At 40.9% G+C, this 19,348-nt stretch overlaps 2 protein-coding genes across 5 annotated transcripts in view; one reads left to right on the top strand and one right to left on the bottom strand.

The window, feature by feature from the left end:
* The window catches only part of LOC106783079 (uncharacterized), a 71,774-nt gene extending 57,297 nt beyond the window's left edge, over positions 1 to 14,477 (bottom strand). Inside the window, exons 1-2 of the mRNA XM_070264303.1 lie at positions 14,383 to 14,477; positions 11,556 to 11,806 (exon numbers count right to left, since the gene is read on the bottom strand). Of these exons, the coding sequence (XP_070120404.1) occupies positions 11,556 to 11,806; positions 14,383 to 14,477 (346 nt within the window). The remainder of the gene's footprint in view (positions 1 to 11,555; positions 11,807 to 14,382) is intronic.
* FAM3C (FAM3 metabolism regulating signaling molecule C) overlaps positions 11,192 to 19,348 on the top strand; it is a 49,118-nt gene continuing 40,961 nt past the window's right edge. Inside the window, exon 1 of one of the 4 annotated variants that reach the window (XM_023639559.2) lies at positions 11,192 to 11,474. The gene's annotated coding sequence lies outside the window, so the exon portion shown is untranslated. The remainder of the gene's footprint in view (positions 11,475 to 19,348) is intronic. The other 3 variants (XM_070264958.1, XM_070264960.1, XM_070264959.1) reach the window with 3 other exon arrangements.

The raw sequence follows: 19,348 nt of genomic DNA, 5'->3' as shown, positions 1-19,348 counted from the left end.
AATTTTATCTTGCATATTTCTGGACTCCTTTTGCACTTTTTTTTTAATCTCCATGCGTCTATTTTTCACAATGACACATCAACATCTCCAGGAAATTAAGACTGTCTTTTGGCATTTCCTTTTTCTTCTCTCTGGATATTTGCACTTCGACATCACTGCAAAGATCTTTTCAGAGCCAAGATGATCCATTCCTTTTCTCAGATTTCTCTTTCAAATTTCAAAGACAAATTCTAAGCCTTTCCTCTTTGAAACTCACCTCACAAATTTCCATTAGCCCTGGACTCGCCTCACACTCTAGTGAATACCATCTGCCCCTTGGGTGTCTGTCTGCAGCTGGTATGCAAGTTTATGAAGGGTTTGAACCTGTCCTAAGCCACTTTGCTCATTACAGGTTTTCGATTATTTGTTACAGTTAATGGTAGTTGCCAATAGAGGTGATTGAGGATTAACTAATATCCACAAACTTGGTAACAGTTTATAATCAAAGTGAGCCTTGGACCAAAATCTGCCACATATACATTTACTGAATGTTTATTAGCAAGTGGGCACAAAACAGCATAAATCCATTCCTACACGCTCTTCTAGAAACTTTTTGAAGTCCCAGTTCTCTACCCTGAAGAAGTTTGAACACAACTTGCATAAGAGGTTCATTTGATACTGACACAATATTCTGAAGGCGGGAACGTTCTAGAGACAGTGCCTTCAGGGATCATCCTTAAGGTCACAAGTTTTCCAGATTCTTATACCTTGTTCATACGATGGGGAAGGAATGTTCTAAAGTGTTTTTTCTAACACATATATCACAAAACCACTGATTTCACCAATGAGTGAACACAATTTCTAACCTTTGTTATACTAATTAGCAAAGTCTTTGGAGTTGCTCAGAGAGAGATTTGCAGCACTTGTAGCATAGCTGTTTCTGGGGTGCAGCCTTTCCCAACAGACAAGTGGGAAATTGTGAATTTCTGATTAGGGCAATGGGCTATCCTAGTGTTCAGTTCAAACGAAAACAAATGTATTACCACATTGTCAAGGCTGACATGCTGTACAATAACACACAGATGTCACGACAGCCCTTAAGCTATTCACTCTTTCTTGAGATGTCCACGCACGAACCTTCTAAGCTAAATCAGCTTAGCTGCACCTCATGCAAAGAGTAGCTTTGGGGGAGTTGGAAGACTACAAGGTTTAGTGGAAGGAGGACTGCCCAGAGTCAAGACGGCAGCTCCACAACTTGATAGCCAAGAATGACGAGCATCCTGGGGTCCACTCAGTAAGCAGGGCCCTGACTGTTAGTCCTGGCAGCTTAACGTACTCACAAGTTCAGGTTTTCACATACTTTATATGACTAGTCCCCTTCCTCAGAGATTATCTCCCTTTCTGACAGGGCAATTTCTGGCAATAGAGCTTTCCACTTTTTTTGTCATCTGAAGTCATAATTTTGTCTCTGCAATTTTCACATCCATTCGATGACAAAGCCTGTCTATTCTTCCTTTTTGGTATTTCCCAACTGACTACATAATTTGTGGGGTCCAGTGCAAAATGAAAAATGCAGAGCCCCCATTCAAAAAGCAGAAAGAAGATACTGTTAAAGGAACTAAATGGTCTTTCTATGGGCTTTCTCTCTCAATTCCTCCTGGTGTTTTTTATTTGTGATTTCATGCAGCACTCCTTTAGGCATAGGGTCACTTAGACCCCTCCAGTGACAACAGCTGCCAGGTAGCCTCTCCTGCCAGCTGCTGGGTCACTTTCCAAGCCCCAGTTGGGATCAGGGAAGCCCTCTGCCCAAATTCCTAGAGGACAGTGACCCATAAGATTGCAACCTCTGTGCCAGGATGTGCTTTATACCTGGATTGGGGGACAATAAGAGCTCACTCCCACGGGGTTGTCCGCTGAACACATCATGGCCCTGCCAGCTGGGGCTGGGCCCCCAGGTCACTCTGTGAGATGCTGCAGGCATGCATACCCATCTGCATTCCTCTCCATGCCTGCACTAGGACGCCTGGGGGCAGAGGGCATTAGGGGTCACTAGGCTGGGGCAGGGAGGAGGAAGTAGGGCAAGGCCTAGGACAGCAGGGGGGTGAGGCTGGTCGCAGAGAACCCATCCTGGGGAGATGGGGAGGCTTTAGGAGGTAGGATTGCAGGTGAACGGTGGCTCCAAGCCTCAAAAGCATGCTTCATTGCCCCCAGATCTCACTTACCAAAGACAGATTCAAAGACAAAATTAAGAATTTTAAGACAGTGACCACAGCATTAAACCCCAAGCAGAGTCCTAAGGGTGGAGCTGTGATGATTAGTTCCATGTGTCAACCTGACTGGGCCACAGGGTGCCCAGATATTTGGTCAAACATTATTCTGAGTGTTGCTGTGAAGATATTTTTGGATAAAGTTATTTAAATAAGCAGACTGAGTAAAGAAGATAGCCCTCTCAAATGGAAGTGGGCTATATCGAGTCGGTTGAAGCGTGACTAGAACAAAAAGGCTGACCCTCCTCTGAGTAAGAGAGGATTCCTCTTGCCAAACTGCCTTCAAACTGGAACATGGGCTTTTTCCTGCCTTCAGACTCTTCCCAGGTCTTAAACCTGCTGGCCTTCAGACTGGAACTACACTACTGGCTCTTCTGGGTCCCAGCTTGCCAATTCACCCACAGACCTTGGGACTCATCAGCTGCCATTATAGCATGAGCCAGTTATTTATACTATCCCATTGGTTCTGATTCTGTGGAGAACCCTGACTAAATAGGTCCTATACGAATGAGAGCTCCCATAAAGCCTACCTTGGGTATCTCCCATACCCTTCAGTTTCTTTCAATTCCCACTGTTGCCAGATGAGCTCAGAACTTCTCTATTCTTGCCCAGCTCTGTGTCAGAGCTCCCCAGCTGGTCTTTCCTTGTGGGCACTTCCCTGTCAGAGCCTCCCAAATACAATCAATTAGTGCCACACTTTGTTAAGAAGCATTCCATGGCTCTCCTTTATCTTAAACTTCCTTGATTGCACTCATGACCCTTTGGGATAGAGCTTCAACGTAAATTTCCCAGTCATATACCTCTATATCAGCCGTTTGCCCAAGTCAGTTTTATTTCTTCATACTTACATTCAGTCATGGTGGTCATTTCCACCACAATTCCTTTGTCCACATTATTCTTCAATCCTGAAATGAAATCCACCAGCCTTTAAGGCCCATCTCAAGGTAGTTTTCCTTGGTAAAGGCCATGAGAAACCAACCTAAAGCCAGCTGACAAAAGACAGCTTTCTTGGATCTCCTGAGCTTGACCCCTGCCCTCACTTGTACTTCTGCATTCCTTGTATCTACCGTCACTAAGCTTTGGCATGTATTTTCCCCAAAGTGTGATTACAAGCATTTCATAGATGCCATGGTACATGGCTCCTCTTTCCTAGGATGGTATTATGTTCCTATAAGGAGCTCAAGGAATATTTCTTGAAAGACTGAATGGATGAATTAATTGTTGCTCATTGTAGTAAGATGAATGGTGCCCCCAAAAACATATGTCCACATCCTCATCCCTGGAACATGAAGGTGACCTTATTTGGGAAAAGGTTCTTTGTAGATGTAATTAAACCAAGGATCTTGAGACGAGATCATACGGGATCATCCAGAGGGCTCTAAATCCAATGACAAGTGTCCTTATAAAACACAGAAGAGGAGAAGAAAGAGAGAACGACAGGTGAAGACAGACACATTGATTGGAGTGATGCCTTCACAAGCCAAGGAATGCCTGGAACCACCAGAAGCTGGAAGACGAAAGCAAGAATTCTCCCCTCGTGCCTCCAGAGAGAGTATGACCCCGTCAAAACCTTGGTTCCAGAATTCTGGCCTCCAAAACCATGAAAGAAACAACTTCTGTTGTTTAAACCACCTAGATTGTGGCAATTTGTTATGGCAGCCCTAGGAAACTAATATATCCGTCATTCCCTTGGGCTGTTTGTAGAAATTAGTTTCCATCGCTTTGGTGTATAATAGTAGAACCATTTTTATCTTAGAAACTAAAGAGACAATTGCCTCAGGATCCTTACATGATATATACCATTTGAATTCTTTAAAATCAAAGTGCAAGTGCAAAATCTCTCAAGCTCTTTTAACAACTGACATTCAAATTACATGATTCTTCAAGAATGCTGTCTTACTCTAATAGTCAAAAACACCTCAGGTATAATCGTAAACTTTTTGAGATCATTGTACATTCACATGCAGCAGTAAGAAATAAAAGAGAGATCCGTGTACCCCCATCCAGTTTCCTCAAATGGCAACGTCTTGCAAAACTACAGTGCAAAGTACAACTGGGATACTGACATAGATACACTCCAACAATCTTATTCAGATTTCCCCAGTTTTAATTGTACTCATTTGTGTGTGTGTATTTAGTTTACGTAATTTGACCACCTGTGTTGGTTCATGTACACACCACCACAGTCAAGAAACAGAACTATTGCCACAAGGATCCTTCAAATTGCGCTTTTATAACCACACTCACCTCCTTTTGTGGTCCACCCCCAGCCTTATCCTTGAGGAAAACAAATTGGTGAATCTCAAGAGAATTATGCTGACTAGAAAAAAGCCAATCCCCAAAGGTTACATACCGTGTGATTCCACTTATATAACATTCTTGAAATGACAAAATTACAGAGACGGATAATGGTTAGTGGTTGCCAGAATGTGTGTATGCTCTTGAAAGTGAAATTTATTTAAAAGTTTTCAGGGAGCTCAAAGTTGTTCTATACAGCAAATTAATCTTTTCATTCAATAAAGATTTGGAGAAATCTTTTGTGTGTCTGACATTATTTTGATGCTGGGAATACTCCATCTCTACCTCAGGAAATGCACTAAGATACCAAGTGAGAAGACTAGTAGGTATACCACTGGTGATGGAGAGATGACAGCTCTGCTGGGCTGGATGGTGGCAAGCAGGCGAGGAGGCATGAGGTGTCAGCTCTTAATTAGCACAGGCTGTGTGCGAAGGATAGTACAGAAAATAAGTGAACAATAAAAGCCCGCAAAAATGAGTCCAAGTGTTTTAGAGAGTACTAAAATAAGACCATGCAGAGTTCCAGCACAAGTGGTAGCCTGAACTGATAAGCAGATCTTGCACCAAAGTTTTGTAGGCAGATCAAGTGGAAAGAGGGTGAGGGCATTTAAGAATTCTCTGGAACTATATATGGCAAATGAGTTTTTGTCTCCTATACTAAAAACTATACTAAGTGTTCTCCACTTCTAAAGAAAAGAAGAAAAAAAAAACTTCGGTGAGGTAGTTGTGGTAGTTCCCACTTGCAGGGAGGAAACTGGCTTGCACAGGCTGAGCAACTTGCCTGAGGTCCCTTAGCAAGTGGTAATAGATAGAGCCAGGATCTTAATTCATCTGTCTGACTCCAAATCCAACCAAACTGTCCCATCACAGGCCTTTCAATGAGTTAAAAAATTATGGGGTTAGGGAATGGCGTCTGGGAGGTAGGGAAGAGAAGGAGAATTTGGGAAGGCGAAATTATTTTGGAATCTATAGAAACTGAAGATTAAATTTCCCACTCCTGATTTTTTAAAGTGAAGTGAACAATTTCAATGGCTTTCGCTTCATGAATAGAGCTGGAAAATTTGACTATTGGATAGAAGTCTACAAAATACCAGATGCTATATTTGAGCAGAACTTCTCCGGGTAAATAAATTACACTTAAAAATATGTACCAAACCTCAGTGAGGCCACAGCAGTTCTACAAGAAACATTTCAAAATAAGAGTGCAAAAATGATCAGTTTAGGGACTCATCAATATTTGCTCATATTTAATCAGGATACAGTTTCAGAATAACTCAGATGTGGTACCTTTTACATGGGGGAGGGGGCAACACTGCAATAGAAAGTGACCTAAAATTGAAAATGAAGTTAACAAAACAAATTTGGATAGGTAGGCTGATTCCAATTCCATATCCAGGTCATGGACAGGCATATCCATATCAAGGACAGGCATTTTGCACATCGAGCCTTGCACAAATCATACAGCCTGCAAGATTTGGAAGTCAATGGCATTGTCTGGGATTCCATGTTTCCATCTAATTGCTCGGACAGGTGATATTGAAATTAATAATGTTATGGAAAAGGTTCAACAAATTTAAGAGAGTGTATAAAACTACATGAAAAGAGCACACAAAGATGGCAACCATGCCATCTGGAGTAGGTTTGGTTTTGTCTTGCCACTTGTATATTTCTTAGACCGGCTGTAACCACATGGGATTGTGGCCTTCTGGTGCGCTGCTGAATTATCTTTAGTGACCATGAAATCCACTAGAGAGCAGGTTTTGATGCAATACTAACAATTGGATGATATTTTGTTACCCATATTCCTAGGCTTTGCCTTTCAAAGCAAACAACGCATTTCAATTTAATGTAACCAGAGATCTTAATGTTTAATAAAAATACCACAGTCACAGTAAATCATTTTGTGCTTAGACTAAAGGGTTCCTATATTCAGTTCTTAATCAAGAACTGAAGTTACAGACTGAAGCAATTATGTTTTAGGAAAACACAAACTTTGTTCAGTTTTTGTTCAGTTGTTTCTTCTCACAGTTTTCTGGTGAACTTTTTTTTTTTTTAATGAGATGAGGAAAGAAGAGCTTTTAGATGACTTAATGTACGGCTGATTCATTCATTTACTTAGAATAATATGAATGTCAGGGGTGTAGTCACATTTTCCCATTTGCTCTTTGGCAGTAAAAGAAAAAGTATCTTTTCCCCAAGATCTGATAACTATGTATTTTAAAATATAGACTATGTATATATTATGTATAAGCAAGGAGTTTCTGTATGTGTCTGGGAGTGTGTGTGTGTGTGTGTGTGTCTGCACTGAGGGTGATCCATGGTTTCTGCATCTTTGCCTGGTATTACAAACAGGTAATATTGCCATATGAGACTTCAAAAAAGTATTTTTTAGATTATGATGCTGATGGAGAAAGGAAAGTGTCTTCAATAAATGATGCTGGGAAAACTGGGCAGCCATAAGCAAAAGAAGGAAGTTAGACCATTATCTTAGACTATATGCAAAAACTAACTCAAAATGGATCAAAGACTTGAATGTAAGACCAGAAACCATAAAACTCCTAGAAGAAAACATACACAGTAAGCTCTTTGACATCAGTTTTAGCAGTATCTTTCTCAATGTCATGTCGCCTCAGGGAAGGGAAACCAAAGAAATAAATAAAACAAATAAAAAACAAAAAATAAACAAATGGACTACAGAGAACTAAAATGGATTATGTCAAGCTTCTGCAGGGCAAAGGAAACTATCAACAAAATGAAAAGACAACCCACCAACTGGAAGAAAATATTTGAAAATCAGATATCCAAAAAGGGGTTAATATCCAAAATATATAAAGATTATGCTGCTGAGTCAGAAATTTTTCTAGGAAGTAATATTTTATAAGACAGAATAATAAACTATTCTGAAGAAACCACTAATAATCTTAATAATTGTTTATAATACACACTTGTACATAATTTCAGGGAAATGGGAGTTACTTTGTAGTCATGATTCCAAAATACACATTTCAGATGTGGGTTACCATATTCAGCATATCATTTAATATGATTTATAACCAAGACAAAACGCCAAATTTTCCCACACTGAAAGATGAAAAGATCTAACCAGAATCTCCTAGGGAGTAGAATCAAAAAGCTATCGTTAAAATAATCCAAATTTTTATGGTATCTAGAATTTTCTTGTATGTTGCTAGAAAAGCAGCAATGGATGGAAAGCGAGAGTCCTTCTTTATGCAATGATACATTTGTTATAATATGATCTCATTGTATCATATATATGTTTTATAGTAAATTAAATCACTTATTTTGTATAGACTGTGTGCTTATATATTAAATGTCATGAAATCTGTGGGCATATCAGCTTTTTAAACCACTATTTTGTTTATATAAGGTATTAAAAGTAGGAAAACTCATAGAAAGTAGGATGGTAGCTGCCACCGGCTAGAGGGACAGGGGAACGGGCAGGTATTGTTTAGTGGGTACAGAGTTCCCGTTTTTCAAAATGAAAAGAGTTCTGGGGGTGGATGCTAGTGCTGGTTGCACAACAATGTGAAGGTACTTAATGTTACTGGACTGTCCATTTAAAAACGGGTAAAATGGTAAAATTTATATTAAAATGGTAAACACATCAAAGGAAAGGAAAGGAGGGGAATTTAGGGGGAAGCATTTAGGCAAAGTCCAGCTGGCTCACTAGGCCAACACAGGCTGTGAAAAAGCCAAGGTGGGGAAATGTGGAGGCTACCGAGACGCGGAGGATGCATCCTGGCTCATGTGATGACTGGCCTGGCTCGGCAGGAAAGGAGGTTGTGGGAAGAAAGAAGTTAACGCCAGTGTCCCATGGCTTACAGCAACAGGCTGGACGAAGTTTGAGAGTTCTGAATGCACGTTGTTGTGAACCCTCTAAATGACAGTTTTCAAACCACAGCTGAGTGTGGCATTAAACCCGGTATAGGTCTGAAATTCCACGCTTTCACTCTTCTTTTTATTATTCTACCTCTGTTTTTGCCCCCTGCTATTCTTTTAAAACTACGCAAGTTTCCGGTTCTCTCTCTACAGGTTTGACTTTATAATCCAATATAAACATGCTTTAATATTTTAAAGTAACCCTACTCCCAGAGCAGGTCAACTTTTTTTTTTAACAAACTTTTTCCTCCACGTTTCAGTTATCTATGGCTATGCAAAAAAACTACCACAAAACTTAGCAACTTAAGACAGCAACAAACAATTGTTTCTCAAGAATCTGTGGGCTGGCTGGTCTTAACTAGGCAGTTCCCACTTGGTAATGTCTGGGTTTACGTATGTGGTGCATTCAGCCAGGAGCTTAGCCGGGGCTGAAACATGCAAGATGAGTTTCTTTATATGGTGACTGAATCCCAAGACAGTGAAAATGGAAGCTTCAAGACCCAAAAGCCACACAGCATCACTTCAGTTGCAAAGGGCAAAACAAGTCTAAAGGGCAAAACCAGTCTGAGGGGTAGCCTAAGAACAAGAGCAGGGAGTCCAGACTCCACCTCTTGATGGTAAAAGCGGCATGAAGTCACAGGAAAGGGAGGAAATGCTGGCGGCCGTATTTGCAGGCAATCTGCTCCTCCATATACAGAAAACTGGTGCCAAATGGAATATTCTGCTTGAGAATGGGTCCAATTAAAATTTGGAGGCTTTTCATCAAGTTTTATATTTAGCAATATTATGTAATCCTTATATGGGAAATAGTATAATATAAGTCGTAGCTTTATACAAAACTCTGCACCCTTGAAATGAACTTTCCTTTTCAAGTACATACAAGGGATGGGCTGTGGGGCTGGGCATATGGGGCTGAATCTTGGTTCAGTCAGGTACTGACCACAGGATCTTGAGCAACTCTCCCTTTCCGTCTCACACTTTTCTCCTCTGAATTAAAGGATTGTTGTGAGGATTAAATGAGTCAATATACATAAAGTGCTTAAAAAGAGCCTGACACAGAGTAAATATATAATAAATATTGACTTTAAAAATATAAACGCTCATTATCTATCATTATGTAACAAAGCAATACCTGTTTGGATTAAGCCTGCTGGAGCTGCAAAGGTTTGCTCTCTGTAGTCTTACTAAACTTAATCATTAATCCTGATGACTTCTGCCTCCCCCACCTCTTGCCAAATAAAAAGGTAGGTGAAAAACCTGGTTGATTACGTCTTCTAAAGCAGTGATTTACCAACTTTTAAACACTGTAATCCATATTAAGAAATGTTACACTGTAACCCAGGACATTGTCACCCACACCTAATACTATACAAATGTTTCATGAAACAATACTTCACCTCAAGTTGTGCTATGAACTCACTTTTTAGTTCTATTCCATTTCAGTGAATCAACAACAACAAAAAGTCGGTTGTGACCTACTATTATTAATTTCATCACCTACTGAAGGGTTCTAAGCTATATATTATGGTCATTGGCTAATGGAATATTAAACATACTTTCAGCCTAGAAATTGTTTCAAGCATAGCGCTCTAGGCATATGGCATATGTCATTTCCACACAGGCCAATTCGATTATGCAGCAAAAAGCTCTTTCACAAATATGGCCTGACCTCCCTACTCAAGAGCCTTCGTAAATTCTTTCACTGGGACATGGGGAACTAGGGAGACATGGTGACAGTGAACGTTGTGGTTTTGGTACCTCGAAAAACAAAGTGCCTTGTTTGTTTGGAACTGGAAGGACTAGGCTGGAATTCCAACTTTACAACTTACTATCTTATATTTTTGAGTAAGTTATTTAAGCTCAGTGTTGGAGTCTTGGTTTTTTGATTTGTTAAAGTCATACACAAATAACATCTGTGAGCATTAAATAAGAACACACACCCAAAGCCCCAGCAAAAGGGTTTGGCACAAATAAGGCTCTCAGAATCCATTTGCTCCGTCCTCTACCATGCAACACAAACTCCAGAATTCATTGCTATGATCTCAGTTATGTTTTATATTTTTGGAAGAAAGCTAAGACTTGGTAGAATACTTACTATGGTCAAACCCTATTATTTCTTCAATGCAGTCTAATTTCTACAACCATGTATTGTCCCGCTATTCTACCTAAGAATAGTTAATAATGATAGTTAATAGTTATTAATTATTCTGGAATCTGGATCTGCATTATGAAACAATTTCGTGTCCTCAGGTTTTGTATAGTGAGATTTGGACTGACTTCTCAGTTATGAACAATCGTGGAAAAAATGCGAGTAGAGGAAAAAAACTTTTCTAACTGTTGTGTTGCTAAATAATTTAAACAAAAGCTATGTGCAAAATACAAGGACTAGTTTTCTCCTTGGGTCAGACGTTCAGCGTTGCCAACCTTCTAGGGCTCCGGACAGGTACTATTTTCACGATAGGTTAGCTAGCTGTTAAGGAGTCTAAAGAGAATTGCTCAAGATCGTTGATATGACCATCTCATAATCCTATCCGGTGGATTTCTAGAATGGGACTGGTTATTTGAAAATTTCTGCCTTTAAGGTCAGGATCATGAAAGTGTGTGTGAATGGGGGGAAGGAGGGAGTGACACGTCTCCTCTTCTCCTGGGTGCTACCCGGCGCCAGCCGCCAGTACTGCGGCTCCCACGTGGCAAATCCAGATTGCGCAGCGCGGAGCCGGGGGCGGCGGGCGGCACAGCCGAGCCCTCCCTCGGCTCTCGGGCCCTTCCCTTCGGCCGCCGGCCGGAGCGCCCGCTCGGTCCTCCACCGCCAGGGGGCGGGCGCGGCTTCCCGGCGGCGGGGGCCCATTGGTCACGGCGGGGAAGCGGGGGAGGAGGCCCGGCGGCGAGCTGGCTTCTTCCTGGCCACTCGCGGGGGTGAGGGGCAGCGGGAGGAGCCCGGGAGGAAGCGGAGGAGCGAGCGGGAGGCGGTGGCGACGGCTCCCGTCGGCCTCCGGCAGGACTGACGGCGGGGAGGCGGAGGGGAGGCCGGTGAGACGCACGGGGAGGCGAACGGAGCAGCGGCCGAGGGCGGGGAGGATGGAGGGAGGCTGCGAGCAGCCGGGTACCCACCTTCACCTTCATCCTTCGCTCCCTCCGCCACCACTGGCCGGGGGCGGGCCGAAGGGCGCGCCCAGGTCGCCGTGGCGCCTCTGGCCGCGGGGAGGGCGCGGGCTGGACCGGGGCGCCCAGAGCCCGGCAGGCCAGGGTCCCGGCCGCCGCCCCGGCGCGGGCATCCCTCTCCCGGCGTCCCCCGCCCCGGGATCGCAGCGGGCGGGGCGGCGCCTGCACCTGGCGCGCGGGCTGGGCGCCTCCCCGGGGGGCTGGCACCTGGGGCGCGCTGTCACTGCGGGGGCTGGCACCCGGGCGCGCGGTCGGAAACGTGGGCTGAGCGCTCTAGAGAGGCGAGGATGCAGCTGGATGTTGCATTTGAACTCTGTGGAGGGTCTCTTAGCTCTCATGTAAAGTTTTAGTGTCTCCCAAACTGGAGGTACTTTTTATTTTTAAAACCTATCCAGCCCATCAATGTTCTGTATCGTTGATGAATGTGCTATTCTTTCTATTTTTCCATCCGTTTCCTACTACCCTCACGCTTCTCCACCATGTGTGACCATTGGTGACCTTAGATCTAACTAATATGAGTTACGGGTTGGCGATTTGAGGTTGAGATCTGCAGCTGTGATTTTTTCTCTCATCGTTTAAAAAAACAAAATCATATAATGCAGATCTGCTATCTAGTTGACAGAACCTTTTCCTTTTCATTTAGTCAGAAATATATTGATAAAATGATACTAGATAATATTAGATTCCTTACTAAGGCATTGTGGTAAGTGCTTTTTATCTGCACATTTATTTCTCACAACCCTAAGAATAGGTCCTTTTATCTGTCTCTCCCAATTTTACAGATGAAAGTATGACTTCTCCTAGACGTTAAGTAAGGTTCATGCTGACATTGGATCCCAGACCCCTTAGCCCTTGACCACTTTGCAGGACTATTGGTGTACTGTCACGTTTTCCAAGTTTTGGAAAACATTATGTTGTCCATAGAGTGCATTTCAGAGTACAAAGGGATCTCCATTTAACTTAGAAAATAAAAGTTAATAACTTATTCCATTCAACAAGAAGTTGGCAGAATCAGCATCTGGTTTTAGTCGGATCATTAACAACCTCTTTCTAAAGGCTGTCAGCCTCTGGAGTTCTCTGGCTGTTTACTAATTAAGTCAGAGTTTTTTTCAGTTTTATACAGGTGTTAGAAGCTTTGTTGCACAAATTCTGTGTAATGTTTTCTCAGCTCATTACAGACTAGCGTTTCTTGATAGTAAGAAATAAAAAGTTTAAGGCAGTGATTCTCAATGTGGGGACCTCTCAGAATCACCCACAAATGGGGCTCTTTAAAAAGGACTTGGGCCAGATTCCCTCCAAATCCCCAGTGTACGGGGCTTCTGTTTAAAAGGGAGTCAAAATAAGACTGGGTTAAAGTGGCTTTCAAAATAAACTTAAGTGATGTTTTATTACAGTTAAAAAATTTTACTTTGGATTGCTACCTTAAGCCTTGCTAAGTAACTAATCTTTTCATAATGAAGATATGTTAAAAAGGAAAAGGTAACTGGAGAGTGGGTCAAAGGGCTAGGAGATTGTTGAATAGGTGGCAAGTTGTGTTCCCTGTGAGGGATCATAAGAGTTGTTGTGTGTTTTTTTTTTTTTTTACCACGTATTTTAGGTATTCAAAAGTTTTTATATTCATTTAAAAATATGAGAGTGCCTACTATGTGCCAGTAATTATAGGGTGCTATGAATAAGACAGCCTGGACCCTCACAAAGCTACTTTGGTTTCTCTGAGGCCATGAGTGATTTTTATTTTTATTTATTTATTTTTTATGCCCATTTCTTAAAGCTGAAAGGTGCAATACCCAAGAAGCAAAAGGTTTTTGGTCTCAGGTCTCACAAAAATCCATCTAGCTCAGAGCTTGGTACAATAGTAGAAATTTTCCTTGAATTTAGTTCAGAAGGGTTCCTGTCCTTGGGATTAGATAATCTGGATTTTAAGCAATAATTCTGCCTTTAGTTACTTCATGAATGGCATTGACTAAATTAGTTCATGTCAGGCAATGCCTTATTTTCTCAATCTGACTGGGGAGATTGACCAGGATTCCCAAGATCTTTAAACTTTAAAATATTTGCCGGGGCCTGCCCTGTGGCTCAGTGGTGAAGCACGCACATTCCACTTCAGTGGCCTGGGGTTCGCTGGTTCAGATCCCGGGTGTGGATATGGCACCGCTTGGCAAGCCATGCTGTGGTAGGCGTCCCACATATAAAGTAGAGGAAGATGGGCATGGATGTTAGCTCAGGGCCAGTCTTCCTCAGCAAAAAAAGGAGGATTGGCAGCAGTTAGCTCAGGGCTAATCTTCCTCAAAAAAAAAAAAAAAGGGTTTGGGGATTTTTATTCAGATTTTAAAAATACAGTCAGCAGACTTTCTCTCAGAAGAGGAAATTAACTGTTCCAGTACCTCTAAGTTTCCACCGTTATCCCGTCAGTATTCTTGCATTCTCTTCTTCATTGTCCTGTTCCATTTGATTGAAGCTATTCTTATATTACTTACATTTCCCTTTTTCTAATCTAGTTAATTTTTCATCTGCTTTTCACTGTGGTTTTTTCTTTTCAATTTCCTTTTTTTCAAAAATTTAATTCATACAACATAAAATTTACCATTTTAAAATACAATTCAGTGACATTTAGTACATTCGCAGTGTTGTGCCATCGTCACCTCTGTCTAGTTCTAAAACATTTTCTTCACCCCAAGAGGAAACTTCATATCTATTAGCAGTCATTCCTCTTCCCCTCGTTGCCACCCTCTGGCAACCACTAGTCCGCTTTCTGTTTCTGTCTCTATGGATTTACCTGTTCTTGGTATTCCATATAAATGGAGCCATACGTTGTGTGATCTTTTGTGTCTGGCTTCTTTCGCTTAGCATAATGTTTGTTGGTTCATCCATGATGTAACATGTATCAGTACTTCAGTCCTTTTTGTGGCTGAATAATATTCCATGTATGGATACATACCACATTTTCTTTAGTCACTCATCCATTGATGGACCCTGGTGAGTTTTTGTGTGCTAGTGAGAAAAAGTTGTATGGACATGTATAGCAATGAGTCTGAATTGATTTTCGTAATAAGTTCTACAAGGCTTATTAAGGCAGTATCATGGTTTCAGGTCTACTACCTATCAATCCCATCTATCATCAGTTAAGTGATCATTAAATGTGTTTTGAAGGGTCTGTGGTCAACAAAAATGAATTTTTCCATTGATTCAGAAATTTTTACCCTGGAAGCTTTCTTAGTACCTATTCTTTGCAAATGGCTGCTAACTTGCATTTTTGTTTTTGTGGTAGCAGTGGTATGCTATCCAGGGCCCTTGGGCAGATGGAACCACTCTGCTCTTCCTTCTACACTTAGAAAGTTTGACAGAATTATGTCTGCCCTGGTGCAGTTAAGTTCTGCAGGCTGGTGAAAGGCAGTATTAGTGGAGTGGATATGTAGGGGACTTAAACATTTATTCAGCATAGGAACTTGTAACTTCTCATATGATACAATGTAAAATAGTTACATGAGATGAGGATAGTTATATTCTATGTAAATTTGTGTCTTTCTCTAATCTTTGTAGCCATGTATGAACTAGACTCTTCTTTACCCTACTTCTGTTCAAGTTCTTAAAATATATTTCATTTTATTTTTACCATTGTTCTCAACATTGTCTATTTCTTTTCTTTCTTTTCTTTCCTTTCTATCTTTCCATCCGTCCATCCTCCATTTGTCCTTCTTTCTCCTGGATGGTATAGTGTAGGATTAAGATAGTTTAAGTTACAACTATTTAATTAACAATTGTAGAACTCTGAAGGAGCGGGCAGAACCAAATGCCATTTTACCTTGTTTTCTATTGGGTATGTTTGTGCTCTCAGTTACAGAAATCTGATTACCATTTCATTTCTTCAACTGGATTACAACTTTTAAAGCAAAATTCTGCTTTTTAGATGAGGAAAAACTGCAAGAAAACATTGGGTAATTTTAAATCTCGCACTCTTGTAACCATTGCAAACAGGAGTTCTCTCTGCTCTGCTCCTCCGCACATTATTTCCAGATTTATTCACTGCCCACCTCTCCCTCCACGCCTCCACAGGAGACCTGGCCCAGAGTCAGGCTGATTTCCATGCATTGTTAAGAAAAGAATGAAAATTCTTGTCATATGAATTTTACCTGTGGGCTTTTCCGGCCCAGATCTGGCTGGCTCTTTCTTCCCCGCTAAACTTCTCTGTGTTTGGATTGGTGTACTGTAGATCTCAGATGCTCAGATCTGAGCAGGAATGAGAATCACCTGGGGAGCTCCTTAAACATGTGGCCGTTTTCATCCTCACTCCTAGGGATTTTGGGCTCAGGAATTTGCATTTTAAAAAGGCCACCAGTAATTGAAGTGTCCGTGCTGTGAGTTACACGGTAGCTAGGGCTTCAAAGAACCAGATATGATGTTTCACTGAATCTAAGATGTATGTAAGGTACACCATTATTTTATATACTGCTGAGGAAAAAAAATATGATTGTAAGTGTTGGGGAGGAAGACAATTTCTCTACCCACTCTAGGTCCTTCTGGCTGAATTAAGAATTACATTGACATGAGACAGAATAACAGGAGAAAATCAAGCAAAGCTTTATAACATGTATACATGGGAGAAACCCCGGGAAAACTGAGCAGCTCATCAGAAGCTGCCTCCTTAAATACCATCTTTAGCTAAAGACAAAGGAGGATGTTGGGGTTAGTAGTTTGGGACTCCAAGGAGGTGGAGGGCAATTTATATGGAGATGGAAATGTCAATAGATCAACTGCAGACTATGTGACCTGAGAGACATGTTTTACGTAACATTACAGTTATCTTATGTTATTAGTTCCTTCCTGGAACAGGCCCTTCTGCTTTAAATTCTTCTAGGCAGTTGTGGGGATGGGGGGTGGGGGGAGGGTGTCAAAGTTTTTTCCCGAGTCTTTTGTTCTTACAAATAGTCAAGCCAAAGAGGCACATTTTGGGGTGGCCAATTCTGATCCCCCTCATAAGCCTCATACCAATTTAAGAGGTGTTAAAATAAGGGTAGTGTGCACCTTAGGATCAATGAAATAGAATGTTAGGTGCCTGATGAACAACAGGCCCCTCTTATTATGGTAAGGGATTGTTATGAAGCATAGAAGCTATGAGATAAAAGAATTATAATGCAACATTTCTTCAGACCTTTTACCATGTAAAATACTTGTTTGTAATAGAGTTTAATATAAGGTGTCCTTACTTGACATTTATTGGTAACGAAGATTTAACTGATGACTTTGCTCTAAAATGCACCTTCGCTGTATTGTAGGGTGTCATGCGCTTCAATGTGGCCCTGTTATTATCTTCATCCTACCCATTTCCAGTCATTTACATGTTGATAGTTCAGTTCAGAAGTCTTATTTCCAGCTTCTTTGTACTTCAGTGATTTCCATTTTGTAATTAACAGTCCATCGAAATATTTGCTTAATGTCATGTCAACATCAGATGTGGCTTGATCATTTGATTTCTGTCATTTTTTTTAAGCTCCTTTTTCTCTGTTAGAGAGTCCATAACCCTCATGAGTGCCAGCTAGCTGATTATATGCATATACACGAGCCACCTGCTGTCCTATATTGAGTGGTTTTGGGATATAGTGGCAATAGTCAGGTTAAGCACCAAACCTGTGTCAGTTAACCTATGCTCTGGCTCCCAACTCAGAAATAAATGCCATTGGGTAGTGAAGGAGAGGATGCTGTAGGTTAGACAAAATCTTCCCCCACCGGAGCACTCAGTGACGAGCGACCCCGCCTGCTTAGTGGTATCATCTTAGAAAATGACACATCTTTTTCTGGAAAAAATTGCTTAGCTATGTTAGATTTGGGAGGGCAAGCAGAAGACGTGTCTATTTAGTTTTTAATCTCTTGAAGTATTTACAGAAAACATGGTTAAATGCTTGTTGATCAGCTGAAATATTTCAGGAATCTGATGTCTCAAATTTCTGAAGAGGAAAGAACTTTCCATCTCTTTAGCTCAGTCACACGGAAGGAGTTGTACCATGGAATTCTTAACGTTGAGATGAATCATGTTGAAATGCTTTTGCTCTCAGAATATAGTGTGTGTGATCTGTCAGGCTTGGCCACTTCTCCGTCCACCAGGTCATTGGGGCAAAGTTGGTCTAGGTAGGGCGCTTGCGCGATTTAGCAGGGCGGCTTCACTAACCGGTTTGTAACTGGAGAGACAAGTTGGTATTATAGTTTTATTTTATCATTTTTTATTCTTTTTTTTTTATAGATTGGCCCTGAGCTAACATCTGTTGCCAATCTTCTTTTTTCTTCTTCCTCTTCTCCCCAAAGCCCCCTGGTACATTCTAGTATATTCTAGTTGTAGGTCCTTCTGGTTCTGCTATGCGGGATGCCACCTCAGCATGGCTTGATGAGTGGTGCTAGGTCCGCGTCCAGGATCTGAACCAGCAAACCTGGGCCACCAAAGTGGAGTGCGTGGAATTTTAACCACTCGGCCATGGGGCCAGCCCCTAATCCTCTTTTAAATGTAATTTCAGTATAATACTATTAAGAAAATAAAAACCATATGTTACTACTTCGGATAACTTAAAAATCCAGGCATAGAGCATCCATATCCCTCTCTTCCCAAGGTTTTCAGTAGACATTAACATTTTGTTCTAAAAGATTTATTTATCGGTTTTGTTGAACCATTTAAAAGTTTTTGGTCTATTGCTTTGTAATCTCACCTTTTTGAAGGTCATTTTGCAGAAAGAGTGGATACATTTATGTTTTTCTCAGTGATTTTTTAAAAAAGTGGTTATTCTTAGCATTATGGATTTCGTACAGATCTCCTTTCACCTTCCCAAAATGAAGAAAATACTTTCTGCTCTTTTTTTTTTTTTGAGTCAAAGTGTAAGATTAGTTTGGTCATTTAAAAACCTGGAGTAGTTTTTTGGTTGTTAGGTAGTCATATAAAAAATTTCCCTTTGGTCTTTATCAGGTCATATTTTAAAAAGTATATGACGTGTGTTAAAATGGTAGATTTTTTAAAAATCCATTTTCTATGATTCAGTATCAGAATCTCCTACTAGCACTAAAATACTTTCTCAAGTTAGCAAATGGATTTTTTCTTTTAAGCATTAAGTGTTAATAATACCAAATTCTGTTATATTCACAATATAATATGATAGCAGCTCAGATATCAGACTAAGTTTTTAAATGTTAAGATTCTTTCAAATGAATGCACTCTACTCACCTGAAACTTATCCAGCCTGACAGAGCTGTTTGTATGGAAGCATGTGCGTGAGACAGGGTGCTAGATAGCAAACTGCATCTACTATAGTGATAACTTTATTAAAACAAGGGCTTTTTATAGCTAAATATTTGCAACTTTAAAAGTTGATCAAACATCAGATGTAAAGTTACTCACCCACTTTTTAAGCCAATCACAAAAATACTTTTGAACACCTACATAAAGACAACAGTAGTGTCAGTTTCTCCTCACCAACATAATTTTACAGTTAATAAAATAAAATGGGATATAATAATAAGATTAATTATTTTTATCCCTGTTTTCTTTCTTTTCTTTTTTTTTTTTTTTTTTACTGAGGAAGATTTACCCTCAGCTAACATCTGTGCCTGTCATCCTCTATTTTGTATGTGGCACACTGCCACAGCATGGCCACTGATTGATGAATGGTATAGGTCTGCACCTGGGAACTAAACCCAGGCTGCTGAAGTGGAGTGCGCTGAACTTAACCACTAGGCTGTGGGGCCAGCCTCTATCCCTTTCTTTA

The sequence above is a fragment of the Equus caballus genome, chromosome 4, assembly GCF_041296265.1.
Source record: "Equus caballus isolate H_3958 breed thoroughbred chromosome 4, TB-T2T, whole genome shotgun sequence".
Lineage (NCBI taxonomy): Eukaryota > Metazoa > Chordata > Mammalia > Perissodactyla > Equidae > Equus > Equus caballus.
This window is presented reverse-complemented; position numbering and strand designations above follow the sequence as displayed.